Source organism: Taurulus bubalis, assembly GCF_910589615.1.
Source record: "Taurulus bubalis genome assembly, chromosome: 6".
Lineage (NCBI taxonomy): Eukaryota > Metazoa > Chordata > Actinopteri > Perciformes > Cottidae > Taurulus > Taurulus bubalis.
This window is the reverse complement of record NC_136594.1, coordinates 11787818-11809952: the sequence shown is the minus strand read 5'-3', so window position 1 is coordinate 11809952 and position 22135 is coordinate 11787818. Positions and strand designations below refer to the sequence as shown.

General features: G+C 37.7%; 2 protein-coding genes across 2 annotated transcripts; both read right to left on the bottom strand.

Annotated features, from left to right (window-relative positions):
- Nucleotides 1-698: 698 nt before the first annotated feature.
- On the bottom strand, nucleotides 699-10451 carry gucy1b1 (guanylate cyclase 1 soluble subunit beta 1; the record flags this gene model as incomplete). Its single annotated transcript, XM_079219617.1, has 10 exons — nucleotides 10344-10451; nucleotides 9773-9970; nucleotides 8453-8683; nucleotides 8141-8257; nucleotides 7236-7369; nucleotides 5571-5768; nucleotides 3501-3738; nucleotides 2648-2788; nucleotides 1136-1290; nucleotides 699-843 (listed from the first exon to the last, which is right to left on the bottom strand). Exons 1-10 carry the CDS (start codon nucleotides 10434-10436, stop codon nucleotides 699-701), a joined length of 1650 nt encoding a protein of 549 aa, XP_079075743.1. The 5' UTR covers nucleotides 10437-10451.
- A 4280-nt stretch (nucleotides 10452-14731) lies between these two features.
- gucy1a1 (guanylate cyclase 1 soluble subunit alpha 1) lies at nucleotides 14732-21893 on the bottom strand (the record flags this gene model as incomplete). The annotated part of the gene is made up of 8 exons (XM_079219992.1): nucleotides 14732-14876; nucleotides 15149-15303; nucleotides 16432-16575; nucleotides 18034-18519; nucleotides 19901-20616; nucleotides 20727-20815; nucleotides 21328-21395; nucleotides 21654-21893. 8 exons carry the CDS (start codon nucleotides 21891-21893, stop codon nucleotides 14732-14734), a joined length of 2043 nt encoding a protein of 680 aa, XP_079076118.1.
- Nucleotides 21894-22135: the final 242 nt, after the last annotated feature.

Here is a 22135-nt window from a genome sequence, read left to right as displayed (position 1 = left end):
ACAAATACAACAGCTACACTATCTACATTTTTATTTACTGTAAATGGTTTTGATGCCATGTTCAGTGTAAAACTCTGCAAGCCAATGAAAATGTGTCCCTCAAATAGTGACAGCAATGTTTTGACACAAACATGATATCAAGCTAAAGTATATTTTTTGTATTACAATTATTTGGGCTGATAGAGGGACGACAATACATTTTCATTACAGAACAAATACAGTATATGACTAAAAATATTTAAGATTGATGGAAAATGTTTTGCTTATCAAATTTGATTTTGTATGGACAATTACAATGTGAGAGAGTATCTAATCCAAAAATGTATCAAACTTGAATATCACTAACCTCTACTATTTATAAAACACTTTACTACTGTGTCTACACTAAAAAAATAGAGTGAGGTCACAACAGATCATGGTCAAGCAGAAACAAGCTGGGAAAGCAACGGTACAGGCTCATCATATTATATATATATATATATATATATATATATATATATATATATATATATATATATATATATATATATATATGTATATGTGTGTGTGTGTACGTCTGTGGATACATTATATTTTTTTATTTTAACTGATCCATCTCATCTCTGCCTCAGAATGTGTGTAATTTCTAAATACATTTACTGAAGCTTCTGGTAGATGAAAGTCATGGTGTTTGAGTGTTGCATCTGAACTGTGAAGCTTTAACTAACTGTGGTGGACTGGGTCTCTGTGGGCTTCCTCGACAGAAACCACACCTTCATCGGTTCCTTCTTTCCTTTCATGGTGACGGGCCCCCGATACTCCAAATTAAACTGAGGGTCAGCGTTCTCCGCAGACTGCAAACACCTGGAATACAACGTCAACACCATCATAAATCACTGTATGGTTCGGTGGGGTTCTGTTATCTTATTTTTACTAACGCCTTGAGTCGACAAAGAACATCAAATTCACAGAACTACTGGTTTATGTTTCAAATTGATTACAACTTGTCCTTCATGTCTAATGCTAATGGCATCTATTTTCTTTACAAATTACTTAAAATACTGTTTAACCAAGTCTGCAGCCAGTGAATGAATCCAAATTAGACTTCACATTAATGAAAAAACAAATGACAATATACAATTGTACTTCTACTTACCGGTACGTATATTCTGAGACATTTATTTTTCCCTTTTCGCCAGTAGTTTCTGTACGACTTGTGAGGTTGACCGTGTTTCCAAAAAGGCAAAATCTGGGCATCCTCTGGCCAATCACCCCAGTCACCACTTCTCCCGTGTGGATCCCAATAGTAATCTGGAAAAGAAAGGAGAATGGAAAAGGGAGACGTCCACCATGTCAGCTGTAATATAACCAAAGTAAATAAATATGCCATAGATAGACTGGCAACATGCTTAAATATTTATTATAGCATACACAGAGCACTGATCGTTAGTTATCTGCGTTTAATTCATTACTTAAAGCAGCACATGACACACTAGATGTATCTTCAAGACTGTGAGCATGAAACATTTGAAAAGCCTAACATTTGAATAAACCTGTGTCAATATAATTAATATCAAAGAGGAGAATGAGTTGTGCACCACAGACAGAGAAGGAGAAAACAAATGCAAGCAACTATCCAGCGGAATGCTTCTTAGTTTGTTGGCACACATTCTCAAAGCTAGCGACTGAAAAGCTGCAACATTTGGTGGGTGGATATACATGGTTAACTTTGCCAGGAATCACTCCAAGAACAAAATTAGAAATATATTTTTTAGGTTTGCGAATCCAAAAGTAGCCCCAGCCAATCCACAGACTAATATTTACACTTGAACTTGCAGGCACTTCGGTGCTTGTTGTCTTCAGAGCGTGAACACGCTGAGAGTGTCTGAGACAGATGAGAATCTATTTTTAGACTCAGGATTGTGAGATGATTTGAGTCTGTTTCTACTGCTAAACCGGACTCCTCTTCTGCCAGTGCCATGGCCCAAAATAAACAGCCTTTTGTTAACAAGACATGATTTTCAAGTCAAGTCTCAACAGTCATTGATACAATAACAATCTCCAACAGCCAGTTAAACAAAAGTCTGCTGTTTTTTATCCAACTTTTGTCCGTGCGTTACTTCAGCGTGGACAAAACCTGCACAGATACAATTGTGCTAAAATCAATCAAAATATCCTTGCGTATAAAGTGTTGGTCATATTAGGTTGAATGCCAGTTAGCAGTATATCGTCAGATCTGACACTGTATTTTAATGTCTGAATTTTCAGTAATACTAGAAAGCTACGCTCCCAAATGCCTTATGTGTGCCAAAATAACAGACGTATTGCTAAAAACAAACTGCTAAATAAATAAACGTGTGAAGGAAAACAGTCATACAGTATACAATTAAATAAATAAATATTGCTAATTGGCACTCGTGTGCACACACACAAACCATCTGCCAATCTAAAAATGTATTGTGAGATTTCTGTGGACAAAAATGATGTCAGTTTACCATGTTATTTGGATAATGTAAAAGAATTATAGAAATATAGATACTATAAATCTCATTTGGTGTGTGCTCAGTGTAGCTTTGTGTAAACATACAAACAACAGTATTTAGAGTTTGGCAGTTTATCATACAGACTTTTAATAAATATATAGCATTATAGCAACATTTTAACACACCTGTACTGGTTGATCATCCACTTTGACTTGTCCAGCGATCTCCAACATATCCAGAGCGAGATGGCAGATGGACTTGGCGTGGTGTGTGCACGGCTCTGGTAGGCCACTCACCGTCATGTACTTATCACCAACGGTTTCCACCTGTATAAAGACAAACATTTTGTAATTCTTCATGTGAATTTGATCATAACCAATTTTAGCTTTTGTAATTACTTTTGGTTTATGTAAAATAATCTGTTCTCACTGTGCTACAAATGTTTTTTGTTATGCACTGTGCAGCTAGAAATAAACTTAAACACCCTGAAATAAACACTTAAACACTTACATCAGCTTTAAGACATTCGGGGCCTCTTTGAGCCCTGCTAAAACCCTCGGACCACCTAGCAATTCAGCTTGTAGAGTAAATATTACTTCTTTTGGTGACCCAGTGCCTGAAGCCGATCCCCTGGAAGTGCCGAGGTCTGTTTGACTTCTTAAAGTGCATTCTTGTCTGAAAGCCTGGAGTGTAAATCTGCTGCATGAGGCCTATAAAATGGCACAGTCCTGCTGTAAAACGACGCTGTGTTTAGAAGTTAGTACTACTCTTCTTATGGTGAAATATTCAAGTCAACTTATATAAATACTCTTGCTGACTTGTATGTGCATAATTGCATAACATTATTCACCAATAGGGTCGGTGTGCTTCACTTAAACAGTTAAAAGCCCTCATATTCTCAATTTTAGTTTGTAGACTTCGTAGCTTTTTTGTACACTTTGATCATTGTCACTTTGCTACATAGGTCCATCTCTTTTTACTGAGAGAAATGTACACACATGCATGATATACTGTCACGGTAAAATTCTTGCTTCCAACCTTGTATACATAAGGGTTGTTCCGAGAGTCTGTCAAGATGTCAAAACGTGTGTAAACATCATTGAGCAGGTTGACTATCTTGATGGCTCCCTCAGCCGAGGCGTGCTTGCTGCAGAAGGCATTGAATCCCACAATGCCACTAAAGAGGATAGTCAAGTTGTCGTAGCGTTTGGCTGGGACAGGCCGCTTGTGTCGCAGCTCGTTGGCAACAGACGGCGGCAGAACGGAATAGAGCAATCTAGAAAGGGAGGAAGAGAAATGAACATTTCAAGTTGGGCAGCAGAGTGGTAGGGCTTGGGCTACCAGACTGAAGTCCATCCTTTTGGATCATCTTTTCATTTGCTCACCCACCACCTTTTGGTCATTTCGCTATTCAAGCTGCACTCAGATGGGAGGGTGGTGTTTCTATGGTAACTGCTTAGATCATGGCTGCCTGTTTAAAAACCGAATACCTTCCATGATGCGTCATAATTTGAAGACACATGATACATACAGAACAGATAACGGTCACCGCACAAAAATCCATAGATGGAAATATATATTATATTTACCCAAGAGACGAGACTATAGATACTCATCTGTATCATCTTTATTAATATCCACATAGGGATCCACATACAAAGGCGTGTTTTTCTCTTAGTTTGGTACACACCTGAACAGCAGGAAAAACGGTATAAATGTATGTTTTCATTATCAGGAAACACTGTTTTAAAGCTTTTAAAAAGGCAGAGACATTGCAGCAGCAGCCCTGTTAAATATTTAGAGAGGAGCCATGAATTCTAATCAATGGTTGAGTCCCAAGGCACATGGAGACAGGAGAATGGTGAGAATAATAATGTAGAGATCCAAGAGGTCCATTCCTATAAGAAGATAGGGCTTCGGCAGCGGTCTTAATAAAGACCATGCTTCACCTCCGTGCTCCTCTCCAGCTGTCACACACTGCTGTGCCATATTACTATGACGGACCCTTTTCTGAAAGCCGAACCCAACTGTCTCCACCATAACAGGGACTGAAGAGTAGCAAAGGCAAGCATCAACTTTGGGTATAACAATAGATTCTGACTCTAGGTGGTCCTACTGTCATGTAGCCTGAACATAACTGTACGGGAGTGACACCTGTTAGTGCCCTGCGGTATCTTCAGTGTTTCTTGTCTCAAGTCCGTCCTTAAAAGGGAGTACTTGAAGACACTACTCCTTTATCTTACTAAAGACTCATGAACAATCTATGCCGCCTATTTTTCCAACAGAGGAAACTGTTATTGTCGTGAGTTTGAAGTTAAATCACAACCTACAGATAATGACAGAGCTTATGTATACTGTACAATTACACATAATAAACATTATGACTAATATACAATTACACTAAAGGGGATCACAATACAGTATAAATTGTCTGAGGAGGAGAAGGAAGTGGGAGGAGCCTGGCTTGATCAGAGCCTATATATGGGATTGAGTTCAGGTGCGGCCTCTTTGCTTTACCTGGACTGTCTACTGGTAATAATTGTTTGAGTGAGATTCCATGCTCTTGGTACATTTGTTTGCTGTACCTTGATGCTTTAGTTATGTATGATAAGGTAGAATGATTATACATTGTGTAATGATTGTCAACTATAGCAGATACTTCCTCCCCATGTGTTGAAGTGTTTGTCGATAATACATGCATGGTACATATTTTCTGTTTAGAGTAAACCATAATTGATTGTACCAGCCTCACCTGTCGTACCACCTGTTCATGTCCATAATAAAATAATGGACTCTTCCTTGTGCCTGACTACACATCCATAGTGTTAATCTCAGTACCTGGTAGTCCACTTACCCCTGTTACAGTCCTGATTGGGAAATATTCTATTTGAGAACATAAGAAGTAATTATTTGCTTGAACTGCTCTCTTTAATGAGGGTTCACAGATCAACTTGCCAAACAAAGGTTAGGAACCACTGACTCACTTTTGACATACCACACGAGCGGTTCTATAAATAACATAGTTTCAGTGTTGTAAAACTATTCAAGTATATTTTCAATTCTTACATTGCTGAAGTTGGCTGCAATTTACACCAAATATAGTCTAACCTGTCTGTCTTTTTCTTCTCATCCTCCAGGGCCCTGAGTGTGTGCTGCAGACGATCTGTCAAGATCTCCAGCTCCTGGGTCAGCTTGTACTCCTCCCGAAACTGCTCCCCAAGCAGCACCAGGTCACGAGTGGCGTCATGTAGCGGGATGTCGCTCAGGTAAAGCCCCCTTCGTGTGAGATCATCCAGGTTCATAACACTAGAGAATTGCAGAAAGGAGAACACCATTAAGTACTCATTTGTTATTCTATATGCCTTTTTTTCTGTGAGACCACGGTCGTCCTTTCAAGGCTAAGACTACTGTCTCCAGATAAATGTTTCTGTTGTAAGGGTGAGGTCAGACACTCGGGTGAATAAGTATGTGCTTATGTTTCTGGTCCTGTTATTTCCTGTCAGGCAAAAACCTTTTCATGAAAACACTGATCTTGTCCTCTGCAAAGTGTCTTTGATCTGTGAGGACAAGATCTCCTGAACTTTGAAATGTGTGATTGGTTATACAAGGGCCACAGAGGCTAATGGAGGTCACAACAGAAGAACGAATGCAATTACCAGCTCACACGTTTTTGTTGCTGTTTTTTTGTTCTGTTTTGTTATGTCCCCTATACATGTTTATGATAGCAAAACACATAACTAGATTGTTTGATTGTGTAACTGCATTACATATGTAATTGTATTGCCCATATGAGATTAAGTACATATTGGAATTACAAACAAAACAAACATTTCAATTGGCATTTTTCTCGTATTTCATAAATATTTTTTTTGCAATCATTACTGCAATTAGAACATTTTACACGGATAGAATATTATAAATACTAAAAAAGAATATACTGTTTTTTAAAGGACTTATTGTCAACAAACAAAACCAAGAATGAATCCATCCCACAGTATTATTAGTAAAGCTAAAGCGCGATATACACGAATCTGGGGAAATACCATAAGTAAACGAGTCACCATTAATGCAGTGGCATCTCTCTACAGTAGGCACATGTTTAGTACTACTTACCCTGTGCAGACAGCTTTTTTAATATCTTATAATGAAAGTATAAGAAAGATTGCACAACATTGGGATCTGGAGTTTGACCCATACTTATCTAAAGTCCAACTTCATTGAATCCTAAATTGCTAGAGTAACCATTTAGGATCTTAATGAGGCACACCATTGCACTGGGTGACACACCCCTTTATTAAGGTGAGCATGGGCACGATAGTTTATTTAAGGTAAATCACACATAAACTACCTTCCTGTCATTAATACTTGCTGTTACATATTGATATGCAAATACACAGTTTACTTCTATTTAAGAAAGATTTACTAAAAGCTAAAGTGCCCAGATATTTTACGTTTGTGAGCAGTAGGGAATAAATAGTACTGAGAAGGACCAACACATTTTGGGTTACCAACAAATTATAACAACTTCTCAATTGTATCTACAATTCTAATGTATGTATATTGTGGGATATTATTTATATATAATGCATAGAACAGCAATGGCTTTCATCAAAATAAATTAACTGACAAGAATTCAGAATTTCAATAAAATTTAGAATTTCAGGAAAGTAATCTTTGCCAGAAACTGGTGTGTTTCCCTTCAGAGGGTCAAAGATAATTCATTCTGTGTGTGTGTTCATCCTGTGCTTCTGTCAGGACAGACTGTGGGTTTACCTGGGTGAGCAAAGGAAAAGGATGTTCTCCGCTTCTGGCAAGTAAATCATCTGTCCTTTCAATCTCAGACAGCTGATCTCCACCCCCGTTAGCTCATCCTCGTTCTCTACAGTCTCCACATTCAGCAAGCCCTCCTGTCAGGATTACATCACACTTATGAATATTGCATTACATGTTCTTCTCTAAATCGGCTTCAAAACTGGGCACCAGTTCAGCGCACTCTTTATTTTTAAATATATGTTGTTTCTTTTGCCTAAAGTGTCACACGCATCATCCATCATTTGAAAGTAGAATTTCAGATTTTGTGTATAAAGAAATCTACTTTTTAGTATCCCAGAGGTGCAAGCGCGTTGAGACTAGTATATTCACGGTGAACAATCTGCTTTAATGCTTTTTCAAGGCCTGGTAGCAATTATTTTAACACACATGCAGATTCATTTTGATTTCTATCTGAAATCTGTTCTCAATAGTAAAAAAATAAAAATAACTTCACCTTTCCGTTGTTTCTCAGTTTCTTACATACATACATAGACATATCTATCTTGCATGCTGAGTAAAAGTCTACTTCTCTTTTTCAGGACATTGACACCTTTGCGCTCCTTGCTTAATGCATAAACTGCCATATAAAATGCTACATGTCAGTTCTTTTAATTGATCAGTTGTTTATATGCTCAGAAATCTCTGCATGTAAACAATATAATCCATAGTCAAAATCTTATACAGATGCTAAAAATATCAGAGAGCTCATGAATATGAATATATAGGACTATTAACACATTATGCCATGTACAGTCAAACCCTGTTTTGAACATAGTGCTTAAAAGTATGCTCTTATGAGAAAAGTATTGATGTGATTGTGCCAACATCTCCGTGACAAAAAAAACTAAATTAAATGGCATGTCTACCTTGCTGCGCAGAACGAAGACGGTGTTGATGTGGGAAAGAATGCCATGAAAGCTGAAGTCAATGTGAGGGCGGACCAAAGAAAAAACTGATGGCAGGTTACAGGTGCCAGGCTGGAGCTGGGGAATAAAATATATACATATTTAAAATTAGATTACAATGTTCTTGCTTTTACTATATCATTAATAATGCTGCATTCTGGGCATTCAAAACTGAGTCTGAGACAAATACAAGTTGAACTAAAACATAATCAAGAGCTGGCTTCATGAAACAGTGTCTGGTGCATGTAAAACAGACTTTTACATAATCCACACCTGAGGCAGGACTCGATAAATGGCGTTCCCACACTGTGTGAGCATCAGATCTTTGTCGAACATCAGGTGGAACGGGAAGGCCTTGCAAAACGTGTACGGACTGATCCGGGTCTCCTGCGTGCCATTCTCCTCAAAGCCATCGAGGTCCTCGTAGAAAGCCTCTTCCTCTGAGTCCTTCTCCTCAATCAGAAACTTGATGTGATCGCACTCCTTGCTTTTCGGTTGGATCATCTGCATCGGATGAAGTTAAATAACAGATCGAAAATGTAGGTTGTTAAAATATGAATTAAACTTGACTATATTGTTGTGGCACATGATTACAGCAATAAAATGTTTTTAATTTCACACTCGAAATATCGGCTCCATTATTTTTATTATTATTACATTAATGATGACATTGGGTCTATTATTATAGAATCATGGCAGTGTAAAATGACATTATTCACTCGGTTTATGGGCATAAGGCTTGCTGACGTCAAGCTGCTGTCTCTGCACCCTGTTGCCACAGCAACAGTGGCTAATATTTCCAGAAATTGGGTGTCACATTTGGAGCGTCTGCCATTTTCTGTTCTTGGATTACACACACAATGGCTGAAAAATAGGATCCTGTCTGTACAATATGATTAGTTTTGGGAGAAAATGTTGCTCCCTTTTTAAAATGAAGAGAGAACTCCAGCCAAAGAACAGCGGACATCCTGAGAACAACAGGCGACAGTTATTGGTACAGAAGTTATTGTAGTAGTTATTGTGGGTGTACAATAACAAAAAAATGGCAGTTTATGGTACAGAGTTCGTTCTCCTAGTTTTAGACAAAATCTGATTAGCATTGAGTAAATAAGCCAAGATCAAAAATATAAATCTCTCCTTTGGAGTCAACAGCCAATTTAAATTCATCCACAGTTTGACTAAGTAAAAAAAAGAACTGAAGTAGAAAAAACTCACTGAAAGACTCCTAAGCAAGACACTCTATAACTTAGATCTAAAAATATCCTCCGACTCACAGACATTAGCCAAAAACTTGCTGCTGAACTGCAGTTGTCAAAGCGCCGCACTGTTCCCGTTCGGGAGTTTTGGAACTTTCTTTTTTCTTTTTTTGGAACTATTATTTAATCTTCACATAATTGTGTCTTCTATTATATTCTGAGACACAAATGCATATCCTGACACAAAACATTACAGAGACTAAAAGGCTTCACTGAATATTGAACCATATATTAGAAGAGGAACACAGAAAAATGTAAAATCATCGTCATTCATCATCAAAAGTAGAATGAGGCATTAAAGCTGCACCAAAAAAGGAACAAAAACAGTAAACTAGACCTTCATCTCGATCTCTGTCCCATGGATTTGTTGAGCGACAGTTTTAATGATGCCAATCACAATGTCTTGCAGGCCTTCTCTCTCCGAGTAGTAGTGAAGAATCAGATTGTTCCCCTTCTCCGCATCGGTGCAGCGGAACGAGGGAGCCCTCATCCCAGGATAAATGGTACCCAAGTGGTCATGTAAAGCATCCAAGTTCTGAAAATACAGATAAAAGATGACATATGCAACATTCAAGCACAACACCGACAATGAAAACATGACTGAGGTAAGTATAGGTCAAAAAGGCAGGCTCCTACAATTTCCATAATACAAAACAATAACATCTTTCATTAGACCCTGCCTGCCCTCTAAATGTCCACATCTTTCAAATGACATGGCCCAGTTATTAACGGAAGCTTTCTGTGAGAAACATTATTTATTCAACAGTTTTCACTGGATGACAGTACACCTTGTAGTGAATAAACTGCCGTTCAAGTGTAGAGTATCCCTTTAAACATTGCAATTTTGCAAACAATGTTGGTTAATATCAATACCCAGATCTCCAACATCCAAAGAGGAGCGAGCCTACCTGCAGGAATTCACGAACATTTGATCCTAACACTCGCAAGATGGTGTCATATCCCGATTCTTGGCAAAATTCAAAAAACATCTTCCCAAACATCTGCAAGATGTCTCCTGCATCGATCTCTGAAATACAGATGGGATCTCATCAGTATCTTAGCTTTTGATACAAATTCTTATGTAGAGAAATCTTTATTCCAATAACTGAAAAAAAGCATGCCGTCACTTACTGAGAACTTTACTTGCAGCAGCAACAAGGTCGTATGTTTTGCCGTCTTCATATATGATTCTAACAAGGAACTGGCCCTCAATATCGAGCTGAGCCTCCTTCCTGAAAACAAAGTGAAGCCACCAATTATGAGCAAATGTCACAGCAGAAATAAAAAGTAAGTGTAGGCAACCAATGGCTTTGCCTGTTTTGAATTGGTTTTCTATTGTTTTTTTACAACTTCTATAAACAGGAATAATAAAATAACAACTTATTTGTCTTATTTGTGGCCAGACAATGTGCTCTGTCTTAATTTATAATAAGAAAAGGTTTCCATATTGCTTTGAAGTGGTTTTAAACCTACACTGTTGAACAAGTACAAACAGGTTTTTATCTACTGTAGGTCATTTGCAAAAAGCACAGCTCTAAGCTCTATTTATACATTCGACAACCCTTTTTTTTATTGTCAGAAAACTTAATGAGGTTCTGATTATCCTGTTTAGCTGAGAAAACAGAAAGGATTTATAGGCCCGAGCAGCAGCCGCCATTTTATCAGAATCTGTAACAGCTAAAAAAACATACCAAGCCTTGAAAGCTTTTGTAAAGAAAATAATAATTCATTTTGAAATGATTCAGATCACCAAATGTCTGAAAAAAGACCAAACATGATGAATTGAGCATTAAATAACAATGCGTCACATTTGCAAAGATAACAAAAGATGATGAGAGAGCTTTAGTTTGAGTTTTTTTGATGGCTGAAGAATGACCACTTTGAAAACATTTACATAAGGCAGCTGCTGTGTCTTTTTTTATTTGTTCGACTATTTTTTGGACAGGGTCATGTCCAGGGCAGTTAGAGTCAAACACTTCAACATGTTGAAAAAATGATGTTAACGTCATCGTGGAAAACATTGATCCTACGGATACGTGTCGGAATGGGGTGTACCACATTCTCCTAAAAGCTATATCGGTTGGCAGGAAGTTTACTTTATTTATATATTTACATATGTTCCCCCACCAAAAGTGTATTATTGGTATTCTGAGTCCCTATTGGAGTCCCTGTCCACTGTGTCCTAATTTGGGGATTTATATTTTTCAGATCAATTTAAGGATTACCTGTTATGGGTTGATCAAAATTATCCTACTCCCTAGGCTGAATACACCAATTAAAAAATGTGCTGTTTTTCTTAGCGATTGAAAATCAAACGTAAAAAATTCTAAATTAATTTTAGGTTCCTGGTTATATTTGCTCTGGGGGATGGTGGGACTCAGACTTATGACCTCAGTATTTATAAAACCTTGGCTGCGGCCCCGACACAAGGTATTTGTACTGTACTTGAGTGAGTACATTTTGCTTTGTACTTTCTACTGCACATTACAGAAGAAACAATTGTACTTTTTACTTCACTGCATTTAATTGAAAGCCAGTTGCTTTGCAGATCAATATTTAGTTTCCATATAAAGCATAGTACCATTAAACTACCCACAAGTATAACAATAATACAATTGATTCTCAATAATGACAGAACAAAATAATATTTTACTTTTTACATTGTGTTGATCATATTTGCATGTGTTTTACTTAGTAATATGTTGAATGCAGAAACACATAGTTGTAATACAACTTTTCATCAAACAAATGTTTTTAGTTGTTTGTCTAAAAGTGAGGTTTCTTTGGGACACAATGTAAAATGAGTCTGCAGAGGATGAAGGTTAATCATTACAGTAAAAGCACATATCTATCCCAGCTGTTGTTGAGCTGACTGTACAATAGCCCTGTCTTGTGTCCTTGTTGATGTCTGGTTGGCCACAGTGTAACCTACGATACCATCAGGGCCGAATAGTAAACACGAGATCCACAAACTCACTTGATATCTTCCCACACTTCCGGACCGTAATTCCTTAAAACCAGGAGCTCCAAGGCGTGATTCACAAAACCATACTGTAAATTTAGATTTGAAAAAACACGAGCAACGTCAATATTATGTCGTGGAAACAGTTTTCATGAAACCTAGATATAAATATATACATTTGTAAACTGTAGACAACGCTTAAATTATATGCTTATTCTGTTTAACTGTTATTATGCACAGTTCACTATAATCTGAGAAATGATGATTAGCGACATCGCAGTCTCCTTACAGGAAATGTCAAACGCAAACATACCCCGTGGTGCGACAGACTATTTTACCAGCATTCAAACATAGTACACAATCCAAATAAACATACCATGATGACAGCCGGTCTTCTTTTTCCTTATTTTTAAGCAAAATCCGTTGAATATGGCTCAACCTTTACGGCTTGGTACAGATGCTGAGTGAGTCTGCGTCCATTACCCCTTCTTTCCCTCAGCTGGTAACTGACAGGGAGTCTGTCCAATAGCAGATCAGAACAGGTCTTACGTAAGATATCCTGGACCAATGAGAACACAGCTGCGTTGTCCAACTGATGCTGGTGAACCTGCAATCTCCACAAGCAGCTACATAGTTTCTGATATTTTAACATCATCATGTTTGACGCAATGGACCTCACAACTAATGATTACTGTGACACATACATATGTTTGATAATTTTCTAAAAAGTTGTATGGCAAACATTCTTCAAATATATCATTTGAAAGGAGGACTTTAGTCACTCAGTAACAGGAGCAATACCACAATGTAATGATGTATTATTAGCTATATGTATTTTAAACGTAAAAGTACACATGGAATGCTAAGTCTTATTTTATTATTGCATTACTTTTATTGATGCTTTAACATCTAAATAACATTTTAATATTGTTGCAGGTTTTGTATTGCAAAACCTTAATCTCAAAATAAACTACGAACTACAGTAAAGCTGCATTTTGCTCTGAAATGTAAGCAGCAGTGAAATTGTAATTAAAAATATACCTGACTTGAATAAATAGTTTCTGTCATTGCATGTTGTATAACAAGGTTTTTTGTCAATAGCGTAAATTAACATTGCAAATCTGTTGTTACATATTATGATATTTGAAACACTGAAGAGTCACTTAGGTATGTTCATGTCAATATTTATTGTGCTTTGATTACATTACAATAATTATTAAAGCACATAATTATGAGGGATAGTAGAACATTCATTGTATTCTGGTTGTGTAGTGTTCTCGCCAGATAGGAAAGGTGCTATGAAGCCAATGGAATACAGTATAAACATGTGTACAGTAGGGAAAAAGTAAAACATACATGTATTCTACTTGTATTAGGAAAACACTATCTTTGAATAATACTATGTCTAATAAATGGAAGTCTCAGTTACATGTTATTACAAATATATACGGAGTTTGAGCCCCAATTTTGTGGAATAAATTGACATGTAAATTCATATTGAACCATATCTAAAAAAATAAAAAGCAGGTAGAACTAACATGAAACATCTGTGATCCCGCCTGTATAGTTCATAAGGCACCTAAATCTGTTTTGCATCACATCATTTGATTAGAGGAGTGAATCTCAGTTTAAGAAGTCTGGGCGTGTCCTAAATCTTTGAATAACTTTATCATTTGCTTCAGGTTTTCCAAATTATTTGTCCTTAAATTTTCCACTGAAATAAAACAAAGTCATCTGAGTTTTAATCTTGATTTCTTCTGCCGTACAAACGTTCAAAGGTGCTTTCAGCAGTACTGGACAGGTGTGAATGGACCAGTAAGATATTTACAGAAAACAATCTTGATCAAATAAACCAATTTGTTTGGCAACATCACTTTGAGGATCAACATACAAAATGTATTTCTATATCATATTAAACAAGACAACATATTTAATTCTTTGCAACAAACCAGAAGCATCTACTGACTTGTCATGAAAAATATTATGCCCTTTTTGGCTACATTTAGCACATGTTTTATGTATGTTGTATCTCTTAAAAGTTAAAATTGACAGAACAGTAGAAGAAATACACTTTTTTACATCATATCTATATGCAGAGATGACTCATTCTGGAAGAAAAATGAAGGAAGTGGGTATTTCTCTGTGCTACAACTGTACAAATGGGTAATTGTACAGACAAGACTCATGTTTGACAGCAAACTGACATGTCTGTAGTTAAGCAGCTGCAATAGTTTGACTTACAGGCTTGACAATATCATCAATATCTAAACAATCTCAACCAAAATATACACGCTGGTTGCACTGTGTTCGTCATATCTAATGTTTTTGGGCTCTCTATGAGCTTGACTTCCTTTCAGAGTCAGTTTTGAAGGGTGCCTCTAAAAAGTAACAAACACCAGGAATGTCTTCTGGGAAGTTGGCCGGAAGCTCCTGTCTCCTCCTGGGGACAAAGACAAACTCTGGCCGATCCTTTAGCAATCTGGGACAAAGAGCACACAAATAAAACATGACTCTAAAAACAATGTGGCAAATTATGTGACACAAGAGGAAACCCAGTGCTGTTCCAAAAGTTAAAATTCCTGTCCAAAGCAATGTTGTAGTTTTTTTGTTTTTTTTTATCTCTGCGACAACCACTTCTGGAAGCATACAATATCATACAGAACTGGCTCATTAAATTCTGACATTTGCTTGTTTTTTGTGTCTTTCAGTCAAATAAACTTTTTGTAACCTGGATTGACTGTGTTACTTCACCTGTGGGTTGTCGGACTGATGTTGATTTTACTCGGCAGGCTGCTGGATTCAAACTTGTTGGCCAATGTGACATTGTTTCCGAAAAGGCAATAGCGAGGCATCCTCACCCCAACTACACCAGCCAGTACAGAACCAGTGTGGAGGCCAATACGCATCTGAGGAAAAATGCATCATTTAGCATTTATTTAGGCTTCTGCTTGTCTTGTTCATCAATAGTGCTGTTGGAGTGTATGGAAGCCTTCCACTCCATGTTTTAACAATATATGACTTTAGTTTTGGCACTGGCACAAATACAGATCCTCTATTTCTTCAGGCATCTGCACATACTTTTCTACTGGAGATTTTTACTTTTCCATGACAAGTAAAATCCACCTTCCTTAATCACAAATGTACTCCTTTTTAAAAGGTACCCTGCAGAGTTTCTGACCACGAGTAGAGCTACAGAGTTATGCTTTTTATGAGTGGGCGTCGGATTTGTTCGTATCATGTGACATGACAACACACATGGGGCGACTGTGGCTCAGTGGTGAGCAGGGTCGTCCTTCAATCAGAGGATTGGTGGTTCGATCCCCGGCTCCGCTAGCCCATGTCGATGTGTCCTTGAGCAAGACACTTAACCCTAAATTGCTCCTGTAGCTGTCCCTACAGTGTATGAATGGTTGATAATCTGATGTGGCACCTTGCATGGTAGCTCCTCTCATCAGTGTATGAATGGGTGAATGATGTCATGTAGTGTTAAAGCTCTTTGAGTGGTCGGAAGACGAGAAAAGCGCTATACAAGTACGGGACCTTTCACGCTATTATGCTCATCAACAGTTGGTGGGCTTGTGTGCAAACACATTTTTATTGAATGTAATGATGTTTTTACAAAACAATTTCATGTAATTTGCCTTTTGGTTAATGGTATGTTAAATTCTATAGAAGATCATTATAAGACTTGAAAACATGTTCACTGAGAGCAACTACTCAGTTGGAGTATGGATAATTCATTTTAAAATTGAAGGCTTTTATTTTTTTCTTAGAGCATATATAATATTGTTATTGTACATTCTTTACTGTTTTTATTTGTATTACTGTTTTACTGTTTATTTATATTACTTTTTATTTTAATTTGACTATGTCTCTTGTGTGCACTTTACCCGTTTGCTGTTGTAATCCTGCAAATGTCCCCATTGCGGGACTAATAAAGGAATATCTAATCTAATCTAAATAAGGGAAAGACTTGTTAGAAGTTACATAAAGTTGATAAATGAGTATTTTGTTAATCAATTCTTGACCCATACCAGTATTGCTTCTCCAGTTGGCGTCATAACTCCGTTTGAAAGCTCCATCATCTTTAAGGCCATCAGTGCAATTTGGACAGCATGAGTCTCGCTCTCCTTGTGGAGACCACCAGCTACACAGTACGCATCACCAATGGTCTCCACCTGCATACAGTAGATGATCATTAAAACTTATTAAGACAATAAACCTTGAGCAAAATCACAAATGTGAAGAAGACATTCATCAAAGTCTCTTCACGTGCAGCAGAAGACAAAGGGCTCAAAACTGAAGAGTAATAAAACTTAAATTATAATAGTACTTGATCCCTGGTTATATTAAAAAGTCCAAAAGGGTTTTTGTCTTCTTCTTCTTGTTCTTTATCCCTGTAAATCTTGACCGGAGAGCACTAAACAGCTAGTGACAGATACAGAGGGAGACTATTTTTAGGCTAATACATGTGGAGTGGAAACAGGGTCCTGAAGGAACCTCTGACTTCCTAGCGTTTTACGAGATATTTGTCAAACGTGCTGCTCTTTCTGTTATGCTTCCATGACACCGTGATTACATTATCCAACCTCCCTGTAGATTAGCAGCCTTTGGCAGACACCAGAGTAGTTGGTTGAGCTTTAGTCTCAGTCTGTTTTTTTAACCTGTTGAGGAATAGTGTATTATTTTGTATTAAAATGTTTTTAATGTGAATGCAAATTATTTAACTTGCCTGATATTTACAAAATTATTTATTTGTCAAAAGACAGAAAAGTTCATCCTTTTTTAAATATGTGAGCTACTGTAGTTTTTGAATTAACGTTTTTCTATAGGTTTTTGTGCCAGCTAAGGTTACATTAAAAGCCAGTTTGTGTGTTTTGAATGAGCTGGAGACAGGGCCATAGCGATTGGACCCCACTGAGGTTTTGTCCTTTATAATGCTTCTAGTAATTTCAGTTTTGAGGCTGATTCTGATGATTTTTAGGTCAAAATCTGTGAGAACATAAATATCACAAAATCAGAAGATCTTGTTTTTTATTCCCCACCACAATTACACACTGTACCTGGCAGTGCAGAGACGGCATTAGAGAAACATTTAGGGCGGACACATTTACAAAGAATATAATGAATAAAATCTGAAATGTGATTTCTTTAAATGCACTGGCAATAAGGCATCTAAAAAATTCGATAAAAAAAATTATTTGGCAAAACATTTAGAAGAAACTAATAGGTTGTACACATATATACATTAAATTTAATGTGGTAAATTGCCTAAAAGTATTTTCACTTCTTAGATTGAATTAAAACATATACTGGGATGTTAAATGTGACTTAGTATTTTCCCACGTCATTTACGCCATAAGAAACATCATAGATTGACATAATGCCAAGAATTTTCACTAGTTGATGGTGCTTGTTGCCTAAGCCTTGTTATTAAAGGCTTTTGTTACTAAAGCCTAAATTACATTTTAACATTTTGTGGCAAAAATGTATTGTCAGCTACTTCTGAAATGTCTCATATATTCTCGACACAGCAGTTGCACTAGATAAAAAGAAAAAAGCATAGGTTAATGGTTAACTTTGTCATCAGCTCTCACAAATCAAAATAATGCTCAGCAGTATTTCTAGTAACCTACCTTATAAACATCAAGCTCTCCACACTCGTGGTCAAACCTGGTGTACAACTCGCTGAGCATGGTTATCACTTGCATCGGGGTACAGCGTGAGCAAACGGCAGTGAAGCCTACAATGTCAGAGAAGAGCATCGTGACTCGGTCAAACTTCTTGGCCTGCACCGTCTGGCCCTGCCACAGCTGCTGTGCCACAGTTCCGGGGAAGATGGAGAAGAGGAGGTCAACTGTCTTCTTCTTCTCCTCTTCCAGTGCCTGGTGAGCGTGCTCCAAGGCGGCCTTGGCCTTCCCCAGACGCTTCTTCAAACCATCCTGGGCTTTGGCCTGTTCACCCACCAGCACTACATCGCGCAGTGCGTTATGAATAGGGATGTCTGACAGGTAGAGGCCGCGGCCCGTTAGCTCCTCCAGCTTGTCCACACACGGTGAGCCCAAGAACAAGATGACGTTGGACTCTGGAACATAGATCATCTGACCTTTGAGGTCCATGAGCTGAAACGAAATCAAATCAAATGATGAGTAATGTTAATTTTTTTCACCGGCCGTCAGTCACAACAATAAACAATTTACAAATGTTATTTATGTTCCAGTGGACCAAAATAAATCCCATTTAACCTCAGTCAATTAGTTACTAGTCCCGGTCGAAATATTGGACAAAAGCTATTGGAAGGATTGTCATTCAATTTGTGGTTTGAAGTGAAATGTCTCAACAACTTTTTGGGGATTTGGTGCAGACTTTTCTTTGTGAACCATGGCGATCTCCTGACCTTTCATCGAGCACCAAAGTTCAATTTCTCCAGTACTTTGGAAATTAATGCCCATTAACATCAACTGTCTACAGCTAACTTTAACATTGGCATGCCAATAGCTAAACTAAAATGATTACCTTGGCAAACATTGTGACATCATCATCAGTGTTTAGTACTGACTTTAATGATAAATAATACATGAGCAATTACAAACCTACTAATTCCTCATGTAGTAACTGGAAGTATTAAAGGATTCAGTATTAAAACCAAAGAGTATTTTGAGGCAAATATTTCCTACCTTTCCTCTTTTTGTATTATTCTGGCACCCCCTTTGTGCTAGTTATTACATTTACTTCACCACGACTGCAAAAGAGCAGCAATATTTTTTTACCTTAACTTTTAGCACATTTTTAAATGTGTCACATAATTATTGTTGAACGTGCATTTCAGTCAGTAAGTCATGTTTGTGAATACTGGACAGTTATAATATATATATATATATATATATATATATATATATATATATATATATATATATATATATATATATATATATATATAAATATAAATATAAATAATATATATATATATATATATATATATATATATATATATATATATATATATATATATATATATATATATATATATATATAATAATACATCATTCAACCCAGATGCAAGAGACTGAGACCATTACTGATATTTACCTGTTTTAAATGCACTCTTTGGCTATAGTAAAACTAGTGCTGGGAGTGTTATAGTAAGCAGCATCACTGGGTGAATGTTATTATACTACTGCCATGTTTACTCACTGATATATATTTTTTCTCATCATGATGACCAATTGCTGTGCACCCTCACATAAATAGCATGAGCATGGCTGTGCCTTTGATGGATGAAATGGTTTGACATTTGCTTCTGATCTCCGTTGGGGGTATAATGTTGATCTCTACCTCAGGCCAAGTGCACCCGAGTACAACACTAATAAGCTCTGCTGCTTATAAATAGCATCATTTTTGCTCTCTATTTTTACTATCAAGACAGTGACCAGAGGACATTTTCCACCTCATTAGTCAGTGACGTCACTTTTCAAGTTATATCTCCCAGACATGTTGACATACCTTCCCTGTTTTATCTGCGATGGCGACTCCATGCTTGATCCGAATGATGAACTGTGTGTTTAGCATGGTCAGAATACCTTGAAAGCTACATTTGATCTGGGGAGAAACAATAGAAAATTGTTCTTGGAAGGTAGAGGACCTCCTCAGTCCATCCTTCCTGAGCAGTCTCTTCCTGAGCCCGTGTCCTATTTGTACTAGAACCAAGTCCTGGTCCAGGATCAGATGGAAAGGGAAGATGGTAGAGAACAGAGAGGTAGGAAGGGTCCCAGCTGAGGTAGCCCGCAGCGGACTGGGGCTCAGACTTTTAGCATCCTTTACCACAACGGTGTAAAGAAGACTGGGCTGCGGGCTGGACTGCAAGATGCAGTCTTTAGCCCCACCGGGGTCCATCAACACATCCACAGTGGTGTGATACAGCAGGCGGGCAGCAGCTTTGATGACTCCAGGGAAGAAGAGCTCAGTGGTCGGGCGGGGGTTGAAGAAATAGACAGTAAGCAGACCTGCATCCTTGTCTAAGCACAGTACCGAAGGTTGGTTTACACAATCCTCTCTGTCCGGGTTGGGCGGCGTGCTGCTCTGTTTCAACAAGACATTGAAGCTGTTGAGGAAGTCGTGGAGAGCTCCCCCCACCACCCTCAAAATGTGTCCGTCCTCCTCATAACACATGTTGAAGAGCTCCTCGCCAAGAGCAACTTTCAAAGCTTCCATCTGGATTTCTGTCGGACAGATGAAAGGAAACAGGTGACTATGTGAAGCCCACAAATATTGTAAAATACAAATGGCATATTTAATTATTTGCACTTTAGATATTTGCACTTCACATTACCTGTTTTGATTGAGTACATGTTCATCATTTCCACTAAATGTTCCGGCTCATCAGTGCAACTGTGATGGTCTGTACAACAAATTATTGGACTGCGAAACACAAATATCAAAGTCAGACGCATACATTACTCAGTGGACCATAGTTTTGTTCAAAATATCTGACTAGAGTGCCAACTACCTATCATTTTCATTATCAGATAATCTATCAAACATTTTCGCAATTAACCAACGCTTTGTTTTGTCTTGAAAAATCTAAAACAAAAGGCTGTTTTTTAACGAAAGCTTAAGTCTTTCAATTAATTATTTGTCTAACCAACAGACCAGCACACAAAGATATTCTGTTTACTGTCATATATGAGAATCTGCAATGAGTTTACTGTGTTTTTCAGCAGATCTTTAAGGGACTACCTCCAGCTATAGCAGCATGCATTACACCTTATTGTCAGTCAAAACACATTTATAAGGGATATTAATGTAAACAGAAGGCCAAATAATGCAGTCTCACCTTTCTGTTATGCAAGATATCTGCAGCAGGAGTAATTAAAGCAGTCTAAGAGGCGTGTAGTTATGATGGTGGCATATGTATTTAAAACACACTTTACCTTTCAGAGTCCCTGGTTTGATCTGATAGTTTCATCATTCGTTGGAGGGCAGTGTGCAGCTTTTGAAACTGTATGACAAAGTGTTCAGCTAGTTAAAGGTCATCGCCTGGCAAAGACTGAACAGCAGCTTGAAACGCAGGAACGCCCACAAAAAATATTCTTTTTAAAAGCAGGAATATCTTTATCTCAATAATGATGTCTGCGCGTCGGGGCAGACATGCGACAAACACACACCTGCAGTCAAGCTGTTTTCTCTTTTTTTCAGAAATATATGTGAAACATACTGTAGTTATTGCATGATGTGAATATCAATAAATTAAACTCACCTCGGGACATGCCAATTTTCGGATGCTCTCCCCAAGTGTATGCAGGTTAACTTTGCCTCTGCTTGTCTTCGGTTGAGGTAGATTCTCACCTATTTTCCCGTGCAAGTCCTTAGAAATAGGCAATAAATCCGCGGCGTCAGTTGAGCGCTCCTCAAAGTCTCCGAGCTCATTATTTTTGGCGCTGCTGGAGAATGGACACTCTCCAGATATCGTCAGCTCTTTCAGCTTCGCGCAGAACATCTCTCCTGCTTTATAATCTCCTGGCTCTGCAGTTCTTATCTAATTTCGGAGGGAGACAGTGCTGGTCGAGCAGCTGCGGTCTCTGGGAGAAATTCCATCATCTGGTGTGCTCATCCAAGATACCTTTCTCCGAACGACCCGCTGATTCAAATGATCAGCACCAAAGCCAGAGACCACATACAATATTCATTGAAATCTGCACGGGCAAACGATGGCAAGGAACTATCATTGCCAAAAGCCAA